The following is a 24,512-nucleotide window of genomic DNA, read 5'->3' as shown; positions in this document are numbered from 1 at the left end:
AATACATTACAAAACTGAATACAGGCAAATCTCCCCCTCAGATGTTCCAATAAGCTTCTTTCACAGACTAGACTCCTTCCTAGTCTGGGCCCAATCCTTTCCCCTGGTACAGTCCTTGTTAGTTCAAGCTCAGGTGGTAACTAGGGGATTTCTCATGACCGCAGCCCGCTTTGTTCTGTTCTACCCCCTTGTATACCTTTGGCACGGGCAGGAATCTTTTGTCTCTCTGGGTCCCAATCCCTCCTTCTAAATGGAAAAGCACCAGGTTTAAGATGGATTCCACCATTCTTCCTGGGCTGGCTTACACAAACACAGGAAGGCTGGGAAAACTCCGGGTGGGAATTTTTCAAAATCTCACCAATGGCTGGATTGATCACTGCCTGCTGATCTGGCAGTTATGTAGACAAGCCCACTGTTTAATGAGCAGGGCAGAGGGAAGTAAAGAGCACATGAGTGAAATTTGCAGGTGATACTAAACTGGAAAGAGTGGCAAACACCAATTAGGGCAGGGAAATAACTGGCTTGACTCTCTTCTCATTTACAACACGTTTACACCTGTAACTCCATTGGCTTGACTCCTGATTTACACCTGTGGAAGTGAAAACAGACTCAGGCTATGTCTACATTTAACTGCAACAGCAGCCTCGCTGCAGCGCTTCAGGGTAACCACTGACTCTGGAGAGAGGAGGGGTTCTCCCATCTCTGTAAAGAATCTACCTTCCCCCAAGAGGTGGTGGCTAAGTCAAAGAAATAATTCTTCGGTCAGCCTAGCACTGGTTACGCTGGCGGTTAGGTTGGCTTAACTAAATCGCTGGGAGGGGAGGGGATTTTTCACACCTCTGAGCCATGTAGCTGGTTTGACTTAGCTTTTTAGTATAGACCTGGCCTCAGGCCTTGCATTCCAGAACCTTAGTAGCCCTGTTGTGGCTTCTACCCACCCCTGAGAAGCTCTGGTCTATGTGTGAGCGTATTCAGTGAGAGCCAGGCACATCAGGGCACCAAAACTATTTGTGAACTTAGGTCAAATGTGGTGAGTTATTTTTGATGGAAGGAAAAAAAAAAAACACTGACAAATATTTTTGGAAATGTCAAAACTTTTTGTTTCAGAAAGGAGACATTTTGACTTTGTTTCCAAATTCCACTAATAAAAAAAAAACCACCAAAAAGATGAAAATGACACAAAATGAAAATCTAAAACAAAATCAAATTAGCCAAGGTCAAACTAAAAGTTTGGGGCTTTCCATTTTTGGTGAGAAATACCAAAACCAATTCAGTTTTGGGTCAAACCAAACTCTTTGACCTTTTTTTGGTTTGAGGGCCAAACTGCTCAGCCGCAGGTTGAGCCCAGCCTAGGTACTGACATGAAGGGGTAGGTGCATTAGAAACATACCAGACAGCCAGCTCAGAACTAGAGAGACCACTTGTCATCAAGTGTTTTATAGGCATCACAACCAAGGAGAGTTCTGAGAAGGGTTTTCAAGGAGGAGAATGTGGTGGCTTGTGGGTGTTTATCCGGAGCGCCTTCCAAGTGTGAGGGGCAGCCTGGGGGAAAACACGAAGGTTCTTGTTTGAAAACGTGATGGAGGCTGGCAGAAGTCAATATCTGGCTGCTGAATGAGACGATAGGTGGGTGGGGATAGGTTGTGCTTCCCATGCAGATTGGTGCCGACGGGAAGAATCTCTGGGTGGCAAATGTCACTTGGCTTCTGTGAATGAGCCAGCCCCGCACGATGCTGTTGCCACCTCTCCGCCGGCCCTTCCCCACGCCTCTCAGCGGTGGCCACTGCGGCAGACCCCTCCCCTCCTCCTGACTCTGATCTGCAATGCTGGGAGCTCTGGTGTCTCCAGAGGGGAGAGCAGAGTCAAACTGGTCCCTCAGCGAGATGGGCCTGAGCCCCAGCCCTGCACACCCCAAACAGATGTGGGGGTGTCTGAGGTCTGGAGCAAAAGTGGAGATTTTATAGGGACAATCCCGATTGTGGGGGCTTTTTATTATATAAGCACCTATTACAACCCCCCCCCCATCCTGATTGTTTTACACTTGCTATGTGGTCACCCCCAGTGGAGATAGCCCTAGCTCATCTTCTTGAGGTGGACTGACACCTCTTCCTAGAAGAGCAGCTTCCCATTCCCATCTGTGCCCCCAGAGGGTGAATTCCCCAGCTCGGGTCTCACAGGCTGCTTGGAACCATATTTCCAGTTTCCTGTGGAGAAGGGGTGAACTGTAATACTGGGGGCAGAGGGGGCCGCTGGTCCCGAATTAGCCGCCATTGTCAGCATTGCTGTGAGAGTCGTTGTCTCTGCTCTAAATGAAAGCAAAGGAGAGAGGCTCCGTCGGCTTGAACGTCATGGTATTTTGGCTTCCAACAGTGCATTTAATGGAAGGAATCTGCCCGGCAGGCGGGTGACTTTCAAGAGAGCCTGGAAGGGAAGGGGGAGGAGGCTGCTGATTGACAATAAGCACGGGAATGCAGCACCGTGGGCACAGGGGGATCATTATGTCTCGGGCGTGCCCAGGTTAAATGGCCAAAGAAGCTGATGCTGGGGAACTGGACACTAGTGCTGACAGCCAGCTCCCCCCGATTTATACCCCCCCCCCCAAGCTCTCTTCCCACCAGGGAGTGAATAGGACAGTGCCTGCTGGGGTGGGTGGCTTCTTCCCCAGGAACCTCCCAGACTCTGCTCATGCTTCCTTACTGCTGAGTGCAACATGTGCAAGCCCCTACCTGGCCCTGTCACGGGAGCAGAGTTCAGTGCTCGACTGTTTGACTGCGGATCAAGGGGTCCTTGGTTCAGATCCAAGTTCCCCCTTATAAGCTTAGTCTGGGGGGGGGGGAGGGATTGCAGTGCTCTGCTCTGGGTCACCCCGCTAGGGCACACAGCAAGATGGGGCACGGTCTGGGCTCTCGTGTATCGGGTACATTCCAATCTACCTGGGAACTGGCTGCTGTTTGAACGGCCCCCGTCTCCCATGCATTACCAAGATTCCTATTGCAGGAACCAGCATCGCCACTTTGGTTTTGTGAGGTGGCTGTTCAAAGCAGCCGGGGGACTGCTGCTCGGGAAGCTGCCCCCCGCCCCCATAGTCTCATCTCCCAGGCATCCTCTCCCCATGTGGAAATCGGCCATCAAAGGGAGCAGTTTCACCGAATCGCACTCCCCTGGTGACAAATAGCCCAGCTTGCCAGGCAGCTTACATACCACAAAGAGGCAGGTTCCAGCCTGCTCCCACACATTAAAGAGACGACCCTGTGCTATTTATGCTGTCGGAGGCCTAATTATGGGAGCAATTTTCCCTGGATTCCAGCGGTGGGGTGGGGGGTTGAGTTGGGACTGAGTGAGTGCTGGCACAGACACAATTGCGCATGGCCAGCAGTGAGTGGGCATGCCTGGGACTGATCCCAGAAGCTTCTTACAACCGACAGTCTGTGGCCTTTTTCAAAACACTCGCTGAAATATACTCTGCAGCTTCTGAAATGAATCCATCAGTTAGCACCCGGTTCACACCCACGCCTTTAAAAAAGGAACTGGATTTCTTGCCAGGTCTTAATTCCTACATCCCCTCATACCTATGCCCAATCTCAGGCATTGGTTGCTGAGTCTTACGCCTGATAAGGGCTTTCACGGGTCCTCCCGATGCCCTCCACCCCCAGCCATTGGGTGGCACCACTGCCATGGATGTGCTGTCATCTCTCATGAATCTCATGGGATTTCATGTTAAAGCCCCAGCTCCTGGAGTCATGTGAATAAATGGGGATCACAGGTTTCCTTAAAAATAAAAGTAAGTTTCTAGACTTTGTGGTTGCAGAACAGAGCTTGAAAATGTGACTGCATGGATTGGCTTTAAAATCAGGAGATTTAAAAAAACTAATCTCATGATTTTTGGGAGAACCAGCTCAGGATTGTTGAACGCACAGAGTTGGTGATGCTGCTCCAGTGCGTTGGCATCAGGCATCATGTACAGAAAGTGGTACCCAGGTGGCAGATGCATTCCACCTTGAGGAGGAGACAGGGCCTTGTGGCTAACGCATTGAGTTTAGGCTCAGGAGATCTGACTTCGGTTCCTGGCTCTGCAACAGAGCCCCCATGTGATCGTGGGAAGGTCACATGTCCTCTCTGTGCCCTAGTCACAATCTGTAACCGTGACTGTAACAATTAGAACTGCTCAGAGAATGGAGCTGAGGAGTGGTTTCATCAAAAGGCCAAAATCCATGTGAACGGAGTCATAGAGTTCAAGGCCAGAAGGGACCCCCAGATCTGACCTCCTGTTTAGCACAGGCCACCAGCCCGACCCTGCCATCCCCAAAACCAAGCCCCACAACTAGAATTAGCCCAACATTTTACAGCCCTCAGAAGACTAAACTATTGTGTGGTACAGGCAAAGACTAGGAGGGACTGAGGTGCCAACAATACCCCAGGCCCTGGCAATGGCAGGGCATTGATTAAGTGAAATATACCCAAATGGACCCTTTTGAATCTTACTGAGATTGTGGCCTCAGTGACATCTTGTGGCAGTTAGTTCCACAAACCAATCCACATCATGTGAAAAAGGGTTTCTTTTATTGGTTTTGAATTTACCACCTTTTTGATTTCGTGTCATGTCCCCTTGTTCCCATGTTGTGAGATGACAGAAGCTCCTGACCTCCTTTCTGCAGAGCATTTGCCGCTTTGTATTCCTTTACCATGCCCCCTTTTTCATTCGCCTCCCCGCTAAAGTAACCATCTCAATCGTTACAGTCTCTCTCCTCATGTGAGATTTTTCCCTGCCCTGATCATTCTTGTCACCTGTCTCTGAACCCCCTCATCCTCTAAGAACATAAGAACGGCCATCCTGGGTCAAACAAATGGTCCATCAAGCTCAGTATCCTGTCTTCCGATACTTTAGAGGAAATGAACAGAACAGGGCAATTATCGAGAGATCCATCCCCTGCCATCCAGTCCCACCTTCTTGCAGTCAGAGGTTTAGGGACACCCAGATCATGGGGTTGCATCCCTGACTATCTTGGCTAATAGCCATTGATGGATCTACCCTCCATGAACTGATCTAACTTTTTTTTTAACCCAGTTATACTTTTGGCCTTTCATAACATCCCCTGGCAATAAGTTCCACAGGTTGGTGTATTGTGTGAAGTACTTCCTTATTGTCTTAAACTGTTGCCTATTAATTTAATTGAGTGACCCCTGATTTTGGTATTATGTGCAGGGGTAAATAACACTTTTTTTTTTTTTTTTTTTTTTTTTTCTCCAGACCAGTCATGATTTTATAGACCTCTATCATATCTCCCCTTCTCTTTTCCAAGCTGCAAAGTCCCAGTCTTTTTAATCTTTCCTCGTATGGACGCTGTTCCATGCCCCTAATCATTTTTGTTGCCCTTCTCTGCACCTTTTCTAATTCTAATATATCTTATTTGAGATGGGGCGACCAGAACTGTGGACAGTATTCCAGTGTGGGCGCACCATGGATTTATGGGGTGGCATTGTGATATTTTCTGTATTGGTCTCTCTCTTGTAGCAATGGGTGTGACCCAGGGCACCCAAACCCTCCTGAGCTCTGGAGGAGTTTGGAGCTGGCTATGAACTCATGACTCTGCTCAACATTTTGAGAGTGATGGTGATAAATTGGAAGAAGTTCAGAGGTGTGACCCCAATGAGCAGGGATTTGGAGAGACTGACCTATGGGGAAAGCATTAAATCTGTGAAGTTTGGCGATGTGTGGGGACACGCTAACAGGCCTCCTCTGGTCAAAAGGTGCCAGCCAGGGCAGAGAGGGTGGCAAAAGAGGGCATAGGAACGGGGAATAATCCCATTCATAATGAGCTTCTGTGTCCTAGCGAAGGGGGATCGTTCCCACAGTGCTGTGCCATCACTACCAGCTCTTAGGCCAGCAAAGCAGGGTTTCTCCTTGCAGTCACTGTTAGTGGCTATCTTTATGGAGGAAAGAGTCAAGGCCTCTTACAATGGCAGTCATAAGTCTAATTTCCTCTCTCCTGCCTTAGTGACTGTAACAGAGTCCTCTTCCAGTGGGGCATGGAATGCCCCCAGCCATGGGTCATCACTGGGGACTGAGTTTGGGTCATTCCCTGCTAGAAGCATGAGCCTCCCTCACCAATAGCCGGTAGCAGTAGTAGAAGGCCATTATCCACCCATATGAGTTAGCCACTAGAGGTGGCACACTAACGAATGGGGTACTGAGTGCGAGTCTTGCGTTCAGCATTCAGTCGTATCCACAGTCTTCTCCTGGGCTGTAGCAAGAGGCATGAGGTGCAGGTTATTATGTGTCCTCTGACAAAGCACCGGCGTGTTAGATGTTGATGTGACACTGGCTCCTCTTTTCTGCAGGCGCCTCTCTGGAAACCAGCTCTCCCAGATCCCAGGAGAAGCCTTTTCTGGCCTCTACAGCCTGAAGATCCTGTAAGTACCCCGTTTCCAAGGCACTGCTGTTGGACTCCTGCAGGGCCATTGTCCCAGGGGGTCACACGTGACATGGGACTTTGATCCGTTCAGAGGCAGCTGCCAAGCCACAAGGCATCCAATTACCAGTTTCCGAATCCACACAGGTTAAAGTGCCAAGCCAAATAATCCTGTGGCAGCTCCAGGGCATGCTGGGGGCTCTGTCCTGCTGCTGGTCACAGCTACCGTCTGTCCGCACCGTTTTCTGTGTGTTCTGCAGGATTGTACAAGAATAGAGAGATTCCCCGCCCTGCGGTGAGTCTGGGCAGAAGGAACCTTTCTGGGCTCTCTGTTTCAACCCCTGGCTAGGGGGAACTTTTGGTTTGGCTGGTTGTTTGCTCTGACGCAGCTTGCACTGCTCAAAGAGGAAGGGTTACTCAGTGGTTAGAGTAGCAGCGTGGGATGGGGGAGACCCTGGCTCAAGTCCTGATCCGTTGCATGACCTTGTATCGAGTAGATTGCCATGCTGCAGCTCAGCTCCATGACCTGTGTGCCCCTGGATCACAATACTGCCCGGGAACCAGCGACCGGCCCAGTCCTGAGGTCCCTACGCAGGGGAGTTTTGCCTGAGTAAAACGCTTGTGTGATTTAGCTGTACTTTGTAACTTCTCCTCCTTCACAGGTTCTGTAACCTTTCCTCAGCTCCACATCACGCCCTACTCCCTCTTATCTGGCCTTGTCTTCCTGAGAAAGGGGACTAGCAATCCCTAGGCAGCATCTTTCTGGGACCAGACAGCCTTCTTCCTCCATCCCCGGTGCAACATCACGACCCAGAAAACCCCTGCTGGGTCTCCTAGCAGCCAATTGCCCAAGCCCTTCCAACGGGAAAGGCGGTGTGGGGCTAGGGATGGCCCAGTGGGCAGAGACATATGATGGGCAGAGGTTACCAAATTCAAAGGGTGGAATGCATCACTGCAGAGATGGGGTCCTCCCAGATCGGAATGTGCCTGACTTTTTGCCATTCCAAGACGGTCCGGCACAGTCTCTGCTCAGCTATCCAGCTGCCCGTCCCTCTCTTCTCTTGAGAGACCTTTCTGAACATCTCTCCTGCAATAAACATTTCACCCTGGAGGCGATGTTTTGAACTCGCCCGCACTGTGAAATCGGCGCAGCCAGCACGGTTTATACGAAACAAGCAGGTACAAACCTGCTCTCAGGATTAGAGAGTGCAGCCCTGTTTACTAGGTCTTCTGAAGATGTAAAGTATGAATCCTGCCCTAAATCTCTAGGCTTAGCAATCAGATGCTTCTTTATCCATAGCCTGCATTAGGCAAGGTATCAAAGGAACTGAGGAGAAACCGCAGCTCACCCACCCAATTTCAACAAGGGGAACTTTCTACTCCGGGAACTCGTGGGTTTTGAAAGCCTCTTTTGATCAGTTTATATTTGACTGACTCCCAGCCAACTGTGGATGCAGAATGTCGGAACATCCTAGGAAGGATGTGTTATTCCCTGAGTCTGCACAGCGCCCCCTGCAGGCTAACGGGGAGCCAGCTCTGCCTCTCCAGACACCAGAGCAGACTGAGTGACACCCGTGTCCTGTGACAATTCCTGGGAGACGCCAGGCTGGGGCCTTGCCAGGTGCAGTGGGACCCCTTGGGCAGAGAGGCAAGGAAGGGAAATGTACATGGGGACTGGATCCTCCAAACGCTTACTCCAAGGCTGCCGTCTGCATCGCTGTATTCCTCTGCCGTCAAGGCAGGGAGCGAAGGCTAAGCCCAGCTCTTCCTGCCGACACTGGCCATTTCCTCTGCTAGGATCCCTCCCCTGCTTATGGAACAAGGCCTCAGGGCCAGCTCTCAGCACAGGCCCAGCATGCAGCCGCGTGGGGCCCTATTTTGCAGCACCCAGGCCAGGGATGGAGGGGGACTGTGCGAGGAGGCGAATCCAGGCTTGGCCCAACCCAGGAGGCCCCACACATCTTAAAGCCCTGGGGCCATGCAGTCTCCCCTGCAGCCCAGAAGGGGGCACTGACAACCTGAAGGTGCATCCTGCAGACCAAGACTTGCCGTACCTTGGGCTCCATTTGCCTGGGCATGGTGGCTGCAGTTTGCTCCCCCAAATCCAGCACTGACAAGGTCACCCCCCAGGGGACAACATCTGACTAGCACCTCCGCCCTTCCACAGAGAGCCCCTGTGGGAGAAGGCAAAGAGAGGCTTAAAATCCCCACCCCACCCCTGCCACCTCCAGCCTAGGAAAGATGCCAGTTGGTTGCTGTCTGTACAGCTGTAGGGAATGCCCAGCTGAGGGCCCAGCTCCCTGTGGAACAAGACACCCCCTTACACCCTGCTTTGGTTGCCAGGCCTGCAGGTGTGTATGGAGGAAAGCTGCTCGATCTGGCTGGGAGGCAGAAGTTCCTTGTGGGGGAGGGGAGAAGGCGAGCTGGCTCCATGAGACCCACTCCTCACCCCCTCTGGGGTGAGTCCAGGCTGAAGGAATCTTTCCAGGCACTTAGTTTCAAACCCTGCTGGATGTGGGGAGTTTTTGGCTCAGTTGGTTGTTTGCTCCGACCGAGTGGTTAGAGCAGTCACCTGGGATGTGAGAGACCCTGGTTCAAATCCCTGCTCTGCCAAGTGCCAGAGAATCTCCCTATGACCTTGGGTAAGTCACTTAGACTCCCTGTGCCTCCATTCCCCATTTGTATCATGGAGATGAGAGTGTGGATGCCTATGAGGGTAAATATGGTAAAGATTGTGAGGCACTCAGATACAACAGTAACGGGGTGATCATATAAGTTCCACAGGTATATCCCTCAGCTTGGGGGTGGGTCTCATGGGTGTGGCTTGACCTGTCTTCCCAACTGCACTGAACACTGGGGCCTTTTCCATGCATGGAATAAGGCTACACTGGAAAGCAGGACTGGTGTGACTGTAGATAGATGTGGTGTGACTCTAGTGCACAAACAAGGGTCATTACCGCCTGCCATGGTTACAATATAGTTTCCAAACTGTTATGGGCAGGGCTACACAGATTTTGCCCGGGACCCCTAAAACAGAGCGCCCTCCCCCTTCAAAAAAATTACTACTGAGCGGAGGGTGAGCCTGTCCTGCACTCACCCTGCATGGTGTGTCCTGTCCCATGGGGCTGGGGGCATTGCAATCTGATACATGGGGTCGCAGTGCCACTCCAGTTTGTATCAGAGAGCAATGCCACTTACTCAAATTTGGCCCAGGTGCCCCTCTGTCATGACAAGGAGTGGCCAGGCCAAACCTGAGAAGCACCAGGTCACCATACCACTTGGTTTGGGGGCCCTCACAACTAGGGGAAAAGGGAAAGCTGCCCCACATGATATTCTCAAACTAGGGAAAGGTGGCCTAGATGAAATTACTATAAGGTGGGTGCACAATTTATTGAAAGTCCATGCTCAAAAGTGTAGTTATCAATAGGTCGCTGTCCAACTGCAAGGATATATCTAGCAAGGTCCTGCAGGGGTCAGTCCTGGGTCTGATACTATCCAGTATTTTCATTAATGATTGGATAATGGAATGAAGAGTGTGCTTATGAAATTTGCAGATAAACCAAGATGAGAGGGGTTGCAAGCACTTTGGAGGACAGGATTAGAATTTAGGAAGGAAAAATCAGAACTACAGAATGCTCAATAGCTGGCTAGGTGGTACTGCTGAAAAGGATCTGAAGGTTATAGGGGTTCACAAAAGGCATATGAGTCAACAGTGTGATGCATTTGCAAAAAAAGGGCTGATCATTCTGGGGTGTATTAACAGGAGTATCCTATGTAGGACATAGGAGGTAATTGTCCTGCTGTACTTGGCACTGGTGAGGACTCAGCTGGAGAATTGTGTCCAGTTCTGGATGCCAAACTGGGGGAAAAGGTGGACAAACTGTAGAGAGTCCAGAGGAGAGCAACCAAAATCCTAAAAGGTTTAGAAAACCTGACCTATTCAGAAAGGTTAAAAAAACTGGGCCTGTTTAGTCTTGAGAGAGACTGAAGGGGGACCTGCTAACAGTCTTCAAATGTGTTAAGGGCTGTTATAAAGAGGACGGTGATCAACTGTTCTCCATGTCCGGAAGGTAGGACAAGAAGTAATGGGCTGAATTTGCAGTGAGGGAGATTTAGGTTAGAGATTAGGGAAAACTTTCTAAGTCTGAGGATAGTTAAGCTCTGAAATATGTTCCAAGGAAGGTTGTGGAACCCCCGTCACTAGAGGTTTTTAAGAACAGGCCGTACAACACCTGTCAGGGATGGTCCAGGTTTACTTGGTTCTGCATCAGCGCAGGGGGCTGGATTAGATTACCTCCCAAGGTCCCTTCCAGACTGACATTTCTATGATTCATAATTCCAAGACCAGAAGGGACCATTGTGATCATCTAGCCTGACCTCCTGTGTAACACAGGCCCTAAAACTTTCCCCAAATAATTCCTAGAGCAGATTGTGACGGTACCTCCCATAAGGATTTATGGAAATATGTTTAGAATTTGTTTTATGCTAAATATACCATGTAACATATCTCAAAAGTTATGATCTACTGAATGTTAATCCTATTTGTATGCATGTATCATTCTTGTATTCGAAGTTATGAATACTGGCTTGATTTCTAAATAACCTTAGTAGAGCATTTGGTCAGTTCCTGGAGAAAGGAATGTTGAAGTTAAGTATCTAATCAAGAAACACTTAAAGGACAGGTTTCAGAGTAGCAGCTGTGTTAGTCTGTATCCGAAAAAGAAGAACAGGAGTACTTGTGGCACCTTAGAGACTAACAAATTTATTAGAGCATAAGCTTTCGTGGACTACAGCCCACTTCCTTGGATGCATCCAAGGAAGTGGGCTGTAGTCCACGAAAGCTTATGCTCTAATAAATTTGTTAGTCTCTAAGGTGCCACAAGTACTCCTGTTCTTCTTCTTTTTACTTAAAGGACAATGGATCATGGAATACTCCAATCCACATCAGAGGTCTACTTTAGGATGTTCAAGGTAGCATGTAAACAATGGATGCTACCTGTAATGGACATGTGACTTGCCTAGGTGACTCCTAAACTCCATCTTGGAGCTGGACTTTGCATAGGAGTGAGGAGGGGGTCTCCACCCACAAGAAAGAGTCTATTTAAACCCCTGAGAGACCCCTCCATTTGGACTTTAGCTGGATAAAGAGGGAGCCTCTCCACCCCCCCCCAGGATACTTGGAAGAAACTGGAACAAAGGACAGTAACTACAGGGGGTGTGAGTGATTGCTGGACCCAGGCTAAAAGGAGATTAGTCTGTAAAAGGGAGAATTCTGGCACTGGTGAGGATCTTATCTGTATTCAGTTTGATTAGACATAGATTTGTGCATTTTATTTTATTTTGCTTGGTGACTTACTTTGTTCTGTCTGTTACTACTTGGAACCACTTAAATCCTACTTTCTGTATTTAATAAGTAAAAAGTGATTTTATTTAACTCAGAGTATGTATTAATACCTGGGGGAGCAAACAATTATGCATATCTCTCTATCAGTGTTATAGAGGGCGAACAATTTATGAGTTTACCCTGTATAAAGCTTATACAGGGTAAAACGAATTTTTATTTGGATTTAGACCCCATTGGAAGTTGGGCATCTGAGTGTTAAAGACAGGAACACTTCTGTTAGCTGCTTTCAGGTAAACCTGCAGCTTTGGGGCAAGTAATTCAGACCCTGGGTCTGTGTTGGAACAGACGGGAGTGTCTGGCTCAGCAAGACAGGGTGCTGGAGTCCTGAGCTGGCAGGGAAAGCAGGGGTAGAAGTAGTCTTGGCACATCAGGTGGCAGCTCCCAAGGGGGTTTCTGTGATCCAACCCGTCACACAGATCTTTTAGAAAAATATCCCATTGTGATTTAAAAATTGTCACTGAAGGAGACTCTACCCTGGTCCTTGATAAATTGTTCCAGTGCTTAATTACTCTCACGGGTAAGAAATTGTCTTATTTCCAGTCTGTATTTTTCTATCTTCAACTTCCAGCCATTGGATCATGCTCTGACTTCCTCTGCTAGATTGAAAGGGCTATGATTAAATAGTTGCTCCCCATGCAGGTACTTACAAACTGTAATCAAGTCAACCCTTAACTTTCTCCTGGTTAAGCTGAATAGGTTTTGCTCGTTGAGTCTATCACTCTAAGGCAGGTTTTCTAATCCTTTCATCATTCTTGGGGCTTTTCTCTGACCCCTCTCCAATTTATCAATGTCTTTCTTGAATTGTGGGCACCAGGACTGGACACAGGATTCCAGCAGCAGTCACACCAGTGCCAAATACAGAGGTCAAATAACCTCTCTGCTCCTACTCAAGATTCCCCTGTTTCTGCATCCAAGGATTGCATTAGACCTTCTGGTCACAGTGTCGCACTAGGAGCTCATGCACAGTTGCTTGTCCACGACAACCCCGAAACCTTTCTCTGTCACTGCTTAGACACAGGCACCCATTCTGTAGGTCTGCCCTGCATTTCTTTTTCCTAGATATATACAATTACATATAGCCATATTAAAACACATATTGTTTGCTTGTGCCCAATTTATTAAGTGATCCAGATCATTTGCCTGTCCTCTTCATTATTTACCACTGCCTCAATTTTTCTGTCATCTGCAAACTTTATTAGGAATGATTTAATGTTTTCTTCCAGGTCATTAATAAAAATGTTAAATAGTGTAAGGCCAAGACCCAATCCCTGCGGGACCCCACTAGAAACATGCCCACTCAATGACGATTCCCCATTTACAGTTACATTTTGAGACCTATCAGTTAGCCAGCTTTTAATTTAGTTAATGTGTGACATGTTGATTTTATATCTTTCTAGTTTTTTAACCAAAAGGTCATGCAATACCAAGTCAAAGTATAGTATCAATACTATTATCTTTATCAACCAAACTTGTAATATTAAAAAAAAAAAATCAAACTAGTATGACAGGATCTATTTTCCATAAACCCATGCTGATTTGGAACTAATTCTATAACACTGCTTTAATTCCTTATTAATCAAGTCCCATATCAGCTGCTCTATTAACTTGCCTGGAATTGATAGACTGACAGGTCTTTAATTACCCAAGTTTACCCTTTTAAAATATTGGCACATTAGCTTTCTTCCAATCGTTTGGATCTTCCCCAGCGTTCCATGGCTTATTGAAAATCCACATTAATGCTCCAGCAAGCTCCTTGGCTAGCTCTTTTAAAACTCTTGGATGCAAGTTATCTGGACCTGCTGATTTAAATCTTGGTCCCCTAATACCTGGTCCTGCATCCTGGAGCACCCTGCCTGCCTCCCAGCAGCCCCTGCTGCCAAGCTGTGCCCATTGATTGAGAGTGATATTAAAGATCTCACAGAAATCCCCCTCACTGCAAGAGAGCGAATCCAAAACTGCTTTAGAATTCATCTGACCCATTGCATCTTCCTCTGGGGAGGTGCACAGGGCTTGCTGGGATAACAAGGCAAAGAGAGAGAGAGTCTGTGCTTGCAGTGACTGACCCATGCAGTCTCCACTGTTGGGATTAGTCATGTAAAGGGGTTTTCACTTTTCAGAAGCAATGCATTCCCAGCCCTCTTATCACTGGGCATGTTCAGCATCCCCGAACCTTTGCTGAGAGGGCTAGGTGGAGGTTAGGTTCCTAGCCAGGTTTGCAGGGATGCATTAGCCTCTTGTGTCCTCTTGATTTACTCCTCTCCTCTAAGAGCTGCTCTAATTGTTTTCTGTAATGATATTGGCGGCTCCCTGGGAGTGAGGCCACTGGCTAGGATTGCCAGGCGTCCGGTTTTCGACTGGAACACTCAGTCGAAAAGGGATGCTGGCAGCTCCGTTTAGAACCGCTGACCGGGCTGCTAAAAGTCCAGTCAGCAGTGCAGCAGGGCTAAGGCAAGCTCTGTGCAGCTCCCGGAAGCAACGGCATGTCCCTGCGCTCCCTAGGCGCAGGAGCAGCCAGGGGGCTCCAAGTGCTGTCCCTGTCCTGAGTGCCAGCTCCGCAGTTCCCATGGCCTAGGGGTCACAGGGACATGCCGTTGCTTCCGGAAGCTGTGCGGAGCCAGGGCAGGCAGGGAGCCTGCCTTAGCCCCGCTGTGCTGCCGCCTGAGGTAAGTGCCGCCCGGCAGGAGCCCGCACCCCAACCCCCTGCCCCAGGTCAGAACCCCCTCCCGCACCCTAACTTCCTCCCAAAGCCCACACTCCCCACCCCCTGCCCGGATAGAGGATTATGTTCTCACCAATGTAGAAACATTTACATACTTGAGCAGCACCATCAGCCAGGATGGTGGAACAAGCCAGGACATCTGGAACAGAATCAGTAAAGCCAGGAACAGCTTCAGGAGCTTAACTACAGTCTGGAAATCATCAAAATAAAACACCAAAACCAAACTCAAGATTTATCAGAGCTGCGTACTTTCAACACTGCTTTTATAGTGCAGAATGCGGGGGAATGAGAAAGTATGCCCCAAAGCACTGTGCCACTGAATAAGGACAGCAAGAGAGGCACACCCCAACCCAAAGGGACAGAGGAATCATTTCACTGGGCTGTTGGGCCATATGCAGTGCTTGTGGAGTCACCTACACGTGTGCACTGTTGGTGTGGAAAAGGCCTCCCTCTGATTGGGTAGCTTTCACACCTGTCCTGTCAGACAACTTCCTGGCCTCGGTTACACACAGCTTTGCCACCTCTCAACTGGACCACACCAGTGCAACATCGCAGGGTGTGAAACCATTACAGTTCAGAACTCTGCCGTGCATCTCCTTGGCAACATGGGCTACCAGGAGCACATCACATCTGTCCTCCACTGTCTACGTGGGCTTCCCATAGAACAGCGAGTCCATTTCAAGGGCTCAGTCCTTGTTGTCAAGACTCTCAATGGCCCAGATCCAGGGTATCTAAAGGATTGTGTAAAGCTCTGGGATCACGGCAGTGCGTAAGAGTTCAACAGAACTTTCTATCCTAAGGGAAAAACTCATCCCAGCAGGAGACAGAGCTTTCAAGAGGGCCAGACACCGACTGTGGAACAGTCCCCCACAGGAAAACAGGACCTTCTCAAACCTCACTGCCTTCTGCTCCAAGTGCTAGGCACACTTCTCCGTCTGGCCTCCTCTGATATAAACATGTGTCTAGGAGGTGATACCCAGAGATTGAATGTATAGATATTGACAGGCGTGAGCTATCCAAAGGACCAGCAATCAAGGGGCAACAGGCATGAGCTGCCTTAGAAATACTTTGTGTGTAGTTGTTAGAGGTGAATTTCATTCTGCTGAAGTTTGATGTATTGAAAACTACGTATTGACATTATAGGCTGTCACAGTAGATGCTCAGTGTCTTTTCCTTGTCCTGCTTGCAAGGTAGGGGGCTCTGGAGGGAAGCATGAAACCTGGGCCTAGCAGCAGTCAGTTCTCCAGACAAGCAGCCTTGGGTAAGACTCACTGCCTTAGGGAGCAGCCTGCTTTGTCTCTCTCTCTGTTTTTTTTTCATAGATTCATAGATTCTAGGACTGGAAGGGACCTCGAGAGGTCATCGAGTCCAGTCCCCTGCCCGCATGGCAGGACCAAATACTGCCTAGACCATCCCTAGTAGACATTTATCTAACCTACCCTTAAATATCTCCAGAGACGGAGATTCCACAACCTCCCTAGGCAATTTGTTCCAGTGTTTAACCACCCTGACAGTTAGGAACTTTTTCCTAATGTCCAATCTAGACCTCCCTTGCTGCAGTTTAAACCCATTGTTTCTGGTTCTATCCTTAGAGGCTAAGGTGAACAAGTTCTCTCCCTCCTCCTTATGACACCCTTTTATATACCTGAAAACTGCTATCATGTCCCCTCTCAGTCTTCTCTTTTCCAAACTAAACAAACCCAATTCTTTCAGCCTTCCTTCATAGGTCATGTTCTCAAGACCTTTAATCATTCTTGTTGCTCTTCTTTGGACCCTTTCCAGTTTCTCCACATCTTTTTTAAAATGCGGCGCCCAGAACTGGACACAATACTCCAGCTGAGGCCTAACCAGAGCAGAGTAGAGCGGAAGAATGACTTCTCGTGTCTTGCTCACAACACACCTGTTAATGCATCCCAGAATCATGTTTGCTTTTTTTGCAACAGCATCACACTGTTGACTCATATTTAGCTTGTGGTCCACTATAACCCCTAGATCCCTTTCTGCCGTACTCCTTCCTAGACAGTCTTTTCCCATTCTGTATGTGTGAAATTGATTTTTCCTTCCTAAGTGGAGCACTTTGCATTTGTCTTTGTTAAACTTCATCCTGTTTAACTCAGACCATTTCTCCAATTTGTCCAGATCATTTTGAATTATGACCCTGTCCTCCAAAGTAGTTGCAATCCCTCCCAGTTTGGTATCATCCGCAAACTTAATAAGCGTACTTTCTATGCCAATATCTAAGTCGTTGATGAAGATATTGAACAGAGCCGGTCCCAAAACAGACCCCTGCGGTACCCCACTCGTTACGCCTTTCCAGCAGGATTGGGAACCATTAATAACAACTCTCTGAGTACGATTATCCAGCCAGTTATGCACCCACCTTATAGTAGCCCCATCTAAATTGTATTTGCCTAGTTTATCGATAAGAATATCATGCGAGACCGTATCAAATGCCTTACTAAAGTCTAGGTATACCACATCCACCGCTTCACCCTTATCCACAAGGCTCGTTATCCTATCAAAGAAAGCTATCAGATTGGTTTGACATGATTTGTTCTTCACAAATCCATGCTGGCTATTCCCTATCACCTTACCACCTTCCAAGTGTTGGCAGATGATTTCCTTAATTACTTGCTCCATTATCTTCCCTGGCACAGAAGTTAAACTAACTGGTCTGTAGTTACCTGGGTTGTTTTTAGTTCCCTTTTTATAGATGGGCACTATATTTGCCCTTTTCCAGTCTTCTGGAATCTCTCCCGTCTCCCATGACTTTCCAAAGATAATAGCTAGAGGCTCAGATACCTCCTCTATTAGCTCCTTGAGTATTCTAGGATGCATTTCATCAGGCCCGGGTGACTTGCAGGCATCTAACTTTTCTAAGTGATTTTTAACTTGTTCTTTTTTTATTTTATCCGCTAAACCTACCCCCTTCCCATTAGCATTCACTATGTTAGGCATTCCTTCAGACTTCTCGGTGAAGACCGAAACAAAGAAGTCATTAAGCATCTCTGCCATTTCCAAGTTTCCTGTTACTGTTTCTCCCTCTTCACTAAGCAGTGGGCCTACCCTGTCTTTGGTCTTCCTCTTGCTTCTAATGTATTGATAAAAAGTCTTCTTGTTTCCTTTTATTCCCGTAGCTAGTTTGAGCTCATTTTGTGCCTTTGCCTTTCTAATCTTGCCCCTGCATTCCTGTGTTGTTTGCCTATATTCATCCTTTGTAATCTGTCCTAGTTTCCATTTTTTATATGACTCCTTTTTATTTTTTAGATCGTGCAAGATCTCATGGTTAAGCCAAGGGGGTCTTTTGCCACATTTTCTATCTTTCCTAACCAGCGGAATAGCTTGCTTTTGGGCCCTTAATAGTGTCCCTTTGAAAAACTGCCAACTCTCCTCAGTTGTTTTTCCCCTCAGTCTTGATTCCCATGGGACCTTACCTATCAGCTCTCTGAGCTTCCCAAAATCTGCCTTCCTGAAATCCATTGTCTCTATTTTGCTGTTCTCCCTTCTACCCTTCCTTAGAATTGCAAAGTCTATGATTTCATGATCACTTTCACCCAGGCTGCCTTCTACTTTCACATTCTCAACGAGTTCCTCCCTATTTGTTAAAATCAAGTCTAGAACAGCTTCCCCCCTAGTAGCTTTTTCAACCTTCTGAAATAAAAAGTTGTCTCCAATGCAGTCCAAGAATTTGTTGGATAGTCTGTTCCCCGCTGTGTTATTTTCCCAACATATATCCGGATAGTTGAAGTCCCCCATCACCACCAAGTCTTGGGCTTTGGATGATTTTGTTAGTTGCTTGAAAAAAGCCTCATCCACCTCTTCCACCTGGTTAGGTGGCCTGTAGTAGACGCCTAGCATGACATCTCCCTTGTTTTTTGCCCCTTTAAGCCTAACCCAGAGACTCTCAACACTTCCGTCTCCTATGTCCATCTCTACCTCTGTCCAAGTGTGTACATTTTTAATATATAAGGCAACACCTCCTCCCTTTTTCCCCTGTCTATCCTTCCTGAGCAAGCTGTACCCATCCACACCAACATTCCAATCATGTGTATTATCCCACCAAGTTTCAGTGATGCCAACAATGTCATAGTTGTATTTATTTATTAGCACTTCCAGTTCTTCCTGCTTATTCCCCATACTTCTCGCATTTGTATATAGGCATCTAAAATACTGGTTTGATCTTTCCTCCCAGTTTTTTCCTGACTCTCCTTTCTCTCTGCCAATATAGCCCACACTCCCTCTTGTTTCCGACTCATTTCCCCGGTCTCCATGTTCCCCACTTACCTGTGGGCTTTGCTCACCTGTCCCCGTCGAACCTAGTTTAAAGCCCTCCTCACTAGGTTAGCCAGTCTGTGTCCGAATAGGGTCTTCCCTCTCCTCGAAAGGTGAACGCCATCTCTGCCTAGCAGTCCTTCCTCGAATAGCATCCCGTGGTCTAGGAAGCCAAAGCCCTCCTGGTGACACCATCTTCGCAGCCAGGCATTCACCTCCATGATGCATCTGTCTCTGCCCGGGCCCCTACCTTTAACAGGAAGAATTGAAGAGAATACCACCTGTGCTCCAAACTCCTTCACCCGTGCTCCCAGAGCCCTGTAGTCACTCTTGATCCGCTCAGTGTCACACCGCGCAGTATCATTTGTGCCCACATGGATGAGTAGCATGGGGTAGTAGTCAGAGGGCCGGATAATCCTCGACAATGCCTCCGTAACGTCTCGGATACGGGCCCCCGGCAGGCAGCATACCTCTCGAGATGAAATGTCAGGGCGACAGATGGGCGCCTCCGTCCCCCTCAGCAGAGAGTCTCCGACCACCACTACCCTACGTTTCCTATTCGCAGTGGTGGCAGCAGACTCTCCAGCCTTAGGGGTACGAGGCTTCTCCTCCTTTACTGTAGGGAGTGATTCCTTCTTTCCTGTATCAAGAAGAGCATAACGGTTACCTATAACCACGGCAGGAGGGTTCGGAGCAAGGGTGGAGCACTGCCTGCTGCCAGAAGTAACCAGCTGCCAGCGTCCACCCTGAGCCATCTCCTCCTCCACCAGTGGTGTATCAGCAGTCCTGTGTACTGGGACAGCTACCTCAGCTGTCTCCACATGGACACTGTCGAGGAATTGCTCGTGGATACGGATGCTCCTCAACCTAGCCACCTCCTCCTGTAGCTCTCTCACCTGCTGCCTGAGAGATTCCACCAGCAGGCACCTTTCACATTGGATGGTCCCCCCAGCCTGGATATCCGTAAGTGGAAATTGCAAGTTACAGTCTTTGCAAAACCACACCAGGATCTGGGTAGAGGCATCCATGCTTAGGCACTCTGTCTGGCTACAGGCACAGGTGGAGGAGACAGTAGCAGTGCTGGCACAGGTGTTGCGGGTCTTCCTAACCATCGTAAGCCTCCCTCTGTCAAACTCCCGTCTGCAGCCCCCTGTCAGCTGAAAGGGTTGTTTAAGCAAACAGTTAGAATGTAGTTGCTTTATAGGTATTAAGGGGAATCAAGAGAAAACAGATGGAACCGGCAAGGGACCCTCGCCCCCTTCCTAACTCCCTTGCGAAACTCCCTGTTAGCAGCCCCTGTTCGCAAAGCTCCCTGGTCGCTTGTGCGCTGCTTTATAAAGCCCTGGCCTGTATGAATGCCCCGCCCACTGATTAAGGCTCAGCCACTTACCAGAGGCTTCTAGCTTTCAAACCTTCCTTTGAAGCTCACAGCTTCCAACTGCCAGCCACAGCACACGGTCCTTCAAACAACCAAAACAAACAAACAGACTGACAAACACAAGCTCAGCACACAGCAAGTAACCCTCAAACACAAACAAACACACACTACAGACAGTCACTTACCCCAAAAGGTTGCTGTATTGCTCCTCCTTCACCTGGAGAACTCCCTTGCGAAACTCCCTGTTAGCAGCCCCTGGTCGCTTGTGCGCTGCTTTATAAAGCCCTGGCCTGTATGAATGCCCCGCCCACTGATTAAGGCTCAGCCACTTACCAGAGGCTTCTAGCTTTCAAACCTTCCTTTGAAGCTCACAGCTTCCAACTGCCAGCCACAGCACACGGTCCTTCAAACAACCAAAACAAACAAACAGACTGACAAACACAAGCTCAGCACACAGCAAGTAACCCTCAAACACAAACAAACACACACTACAGACAGTCACTTACCCCAAAAGGTTGCTGTATTGCTCCTCCTTCACCTGGAGAACTCCCTTGCGAAACTCCCTGTTAGCAGCCCCTGGTCGCTTGTGCGCTGCTTTATAAAGCCCTGGCCTGTATGAATGCCCCGCCCACTGATTAAGGCTCAGCCACTTACCAGAGGCTTCTAGCTTTCAAACCTTCCTTTGAAGCTCACAGCTTCCAACTGCCAGCCACAGCACACGGTCCTTCAAACAACCAAAACAAACAAACAGACTGACAAACACAAGCTCAGCACACAGCAAGTAACCCTCAAACACAAACAAACACACACTACAGACAGTCACTTACCCCAAAAGGTTGCTGTATTGCTCCTCCTTCACCTGGAGAACTCCCTTGCGAAACTCCCTGTTAGCAGCCCCTGTTCGCAAAAAAAAAAAAAAAAAAAAAAAAAAAAACTTGTATGTTCTTGTATGTTCATCTGAACTCTGCGAAATAAAGTAGTGTTACGTTGCAATCTTCCAGCGAGAGGATTTCTATCTCACTTCTCTGTACGCGGGGAACATTAAAGATGTCTCCTTGCCAACTCTCCTGAAGCTGTGCCAGCTTCCCTCTCCTCCACCTACTCAGAGCTCTCAGCCATCATGCTTCAGCCAGGTCCAAGAAGAGCTCAGCCTCCATTCACCCCAGTTTTTGTGATGGTGGCTTTGCAAGACCCCCTGGGAACAGGTCAGAGCCCCAATCCTTTCACACAGCCTGCCCCCTAGCAGTGGGGAGCAGCTTTCGGTCTGAGCTGGGTTGTAACAGGTGAGCGACCCAGTGGGAAATGGGCTATGCATCCTCTTGCACCAAGATAGAGCAGGAGCGACTCCACTGAAGTTCAGGGGGCTGATTCTCCCCCGCCGGTCCCCTGTGGCGTCACTCAGCCTAGTACAAAGTGGATGCAAAATCCTCCCACAAGGCCAGGTGTGCCTAGACACCCTGGCTGCTGTGTGTCACTTGGCTGCACTCCTGGCTGGCGGGGGGGGGGGGGGGGTGTTGTAGTGGCATTGCATTGTGGGAGCATCACAGCGCCTGCTGGTGCATCAGGTGCCTGGCAGAGGGAGACTGATGTTAGCAGAGTTACTCCTGGTTTACACCGACATGGGAGGAGAATCCAGCCCCAGTGGAGAATCCTCAGCCATCAGACCCCACTCCCACCCTGTCCCTAATGATTCATCGGCCTGATTCTCATTCACACCAGTCTGGCAGTGTAAAGGGGCCTTCCTGCTTGAAGGAGCCGAGGTGTCAGCATAGGTGCTGTAACTAGGGATGGTGGGGGTGCTGCCGCACTCCCTCGCTTGAAGTGGGTCCCAGTATATGCAGGGTTGACCGTTTGTTTCAATTGCTCTCAGCACCCCCAATATACAAATGGTTCCAGCACCCCTGGGTGTCAGTGAGAATCAGGCCCTTATTTATAGGGCAGAGTTGGCATTTATCTTTGCCAAGCATGATTCCTACAGGAGCTGCCCTGGCCCATCAGGCTGCAGCGAGCATGCAGTTACAAGCCATGCAGGCAGGGTGGAAGGGGGGAGCCTCTCTAGATGTGGCAGGGAGTGAGGAGCACGCAGGGGGCGGCTTGGGGAGAGCAGCTGAGTACAGAGACGCACAGGGCATAGGATGGGAGTGTGGAGAGAGAGAGGGTTAGGAGGCATCGAGCGGGTGTCAGGGAGGCAGTTCAGCGCAGGAGGCTGCGGCAGAGATGCGGGCAGCATGGGAGGACATTCCTGTTATGAAATGAACAGCTTTCCCCAGCAGGCATAGCGTGAGGCATGAATCGATGCTGTCTTTTTAAATAACATCTCTCTCCCCACCCCCCTTGCCTGGAGTGGTGGGTGAGCCGCCCTTGATCTCTTCTCTCGCCCTTTCATCTTGCTGGATCATTAAAAACAATAAAGGGAACTGGCGGAGACATTATCAGAGGAAGGCCTGGATCAGCCCCATAGACCAGGCCCCCCCCTTCCCCATTCCCGGGCCCCGCATTACGCACACCCTGGCCTGCCTGGAGTAGTCGCGGGCTTGCAGGCAGCTCGTGCCGCATGGGGTCCTTAAGAGAAATGGGTACCGCCCTGTCTGCTGGCCCTTGCAAGAGTTACGGGGAGCCCTAGTGGTGATGCTGGACAAGTCCGGGAGCTGGAGAGCCAGAGAGAACCACAGGGTCTGTCTGTGTCCAGCAGCCTCTGTTGAGAGCCCAAGTGCTGTCTCTTCTCCATGGCAGCGCCCCCTGCAGGGCAGATTATGGTGCAGTCTCTAGGGGGCTGCACTCCCTGTATTTACACCAGAGATCCATTTGGCCCTCAGCGTTGATAGTGGCGTTGGCGCCAATCCACACCATCCTTTGTGCAGCCCCACACAAAGTGGGGAGCACCCCCCCGCTCCAGGGGCTCGGACAGCTGGGTGGGTGGGGGAGTCCACTCTCCCCAGGGAGAGATGGGATAGTTGGGCAGGGAGCAGCCATCCCAAAAGCCGCAGTGGACTGATGGGTGCTGCTGGACCCGGCTGCTGCTGAGTCTGAGCTCTGCTATGTTGCTGCCTCCCTTAGCCTAAGGGCCTTCCCTTCTCTGGGCCACGGTTCCCCCATGTGTAAAACGGAGCGGGGGGAACCAACTTGAGCTGCGACTAGCCAGGCTTAGTATGATGAACGGGGGGACGCTCATGTTTAAATCCCAGGCTAAGAACCAGGGTTGTGAGCTCTTGGAATTGCCACTTGGAAAGACCCCCAGAGCAGGCTGGGGGCCATCCACCGAGCAGATCGGGGCAGGGATGGAAAGAGTTTAAACAGCTGCCGGGCGGTGGTGTTCCAGGGGGAGGAAGGATATCCCAGTGGTTATGGCGCCAGTCTGGGCCTGAGGAGACCAGGACCACCCGGGGGGGGGGGCAAGTGGGGCAATTTGCCCCGGGCCCTACAGGGGCCCCCACGAGAATATAGTATTGCAACTTTTTTTTATGGAAAGGGGCCCCGAAATTGCTTTGCCCCAGGCCCCCTGAATCCTCTGGGTGGCCCTGTCTGTGCCCCTTTTTCTCACGGCTGCCGCCCACGGTGGATATTGCCCTGCGCGAGGGTCTATCTCAGCTGAGACAACCCAAAGCAGTAAAAGTGTCTTTGAGTTGCAAGACTCTGGATCCCCTCCCTGCGGGGGAGCAGGGCTAGTAAAGAAGAAGTGCTCAGTTTTACCCTTTTCAGCAAGGAACTGCAACTTAACAGCCAACAACGCCACGAGCAGACAAATAGCTCTTTTGCATCATTGCTTAGAGGCAGAGGGACAAAGACCAGGCCACGTGCTCGCCCCAGCAAGGGTGGGGGCTACGGAGCCTGGCAAAGAAGATCCTATTGTACAGAAAATACAGCAGCAGAACTTCCAGGCGAGCCAAGTGAGGAACGACAGGGCCGAGGGAGCCCATGACCAACCCATGGCCTCACTGTCATGGTGAGCTTGGTGCCGTTCAATGGTAAGAGACTGGGGACCTTGATTTCAATGGGAGTTAGGCACCTAAATGCCTTTGAGGCTCTGGGCCCAAGACTTTTCAGGCAGCAGTGAACACGGGGCTGGAAGTTTCGACTCTGCAATGCGGGATGCAAAGGAAGCAGGACAGCAAGATTTGTTTCCGCACATACCACGTGTCACATCAATGGATTACAAGAGAGAAGCTAGATAAAAGCATAAATCCTTTTGCTGGAAGGTTGCAGTGTAACACTGCTTTAGTTCTTAGAATTGAGAATGATAACACACAAGAACCAGAGAGAGAGAAAACAGTCTGCTCTCTAAACCAGACAGGCACAACTCACCCCATCTTACTCTAGGCTGGCTAGCTG

The 24,512-nt window shown here is 49.4% G+C and overlaps 1 protein-coding gene across 1 annotated transcript in view; it reads left to right on the top strand.

Annotated features, from left to right (window-relative positions):
* Positions 1 to 24,512, top strand: part of LGR6 (leucine rich repeat containing G protein-coupled receptor 6) — a 216,083-nt gene that overhangs the window by 84,973 nt on the left and 106,598 nt on the right. Inside the window, exon 3 of the mRNA XM_054024751.1 lies at positions 6,340 to 6,411. Coding sequence (XP_053880726.1) covers positions 6,340 to 6,411 — 72 coding nt within the window. The remainder of the gene's footprint in view (positions 1 to 6,339; positions 6,412 to 24,512) is intronic.

This window comes from Malaclemys terrapin, chromosome 4 (assembly GCF_027887155.1).
Source record: "Malaclemys terrapin pileata isolate rMalTer1 chromosome 4, rMalTer1.hap1, whole genome shotgun sequence".
NCBI lineage: Eukaryota > Metazoa > Chordata > Testudines > Emydidae > Malaclemys > Malaclemys terrapin.
This window is presented reverse-complemented; position numbering and strand designations above follow the sequence as displayed.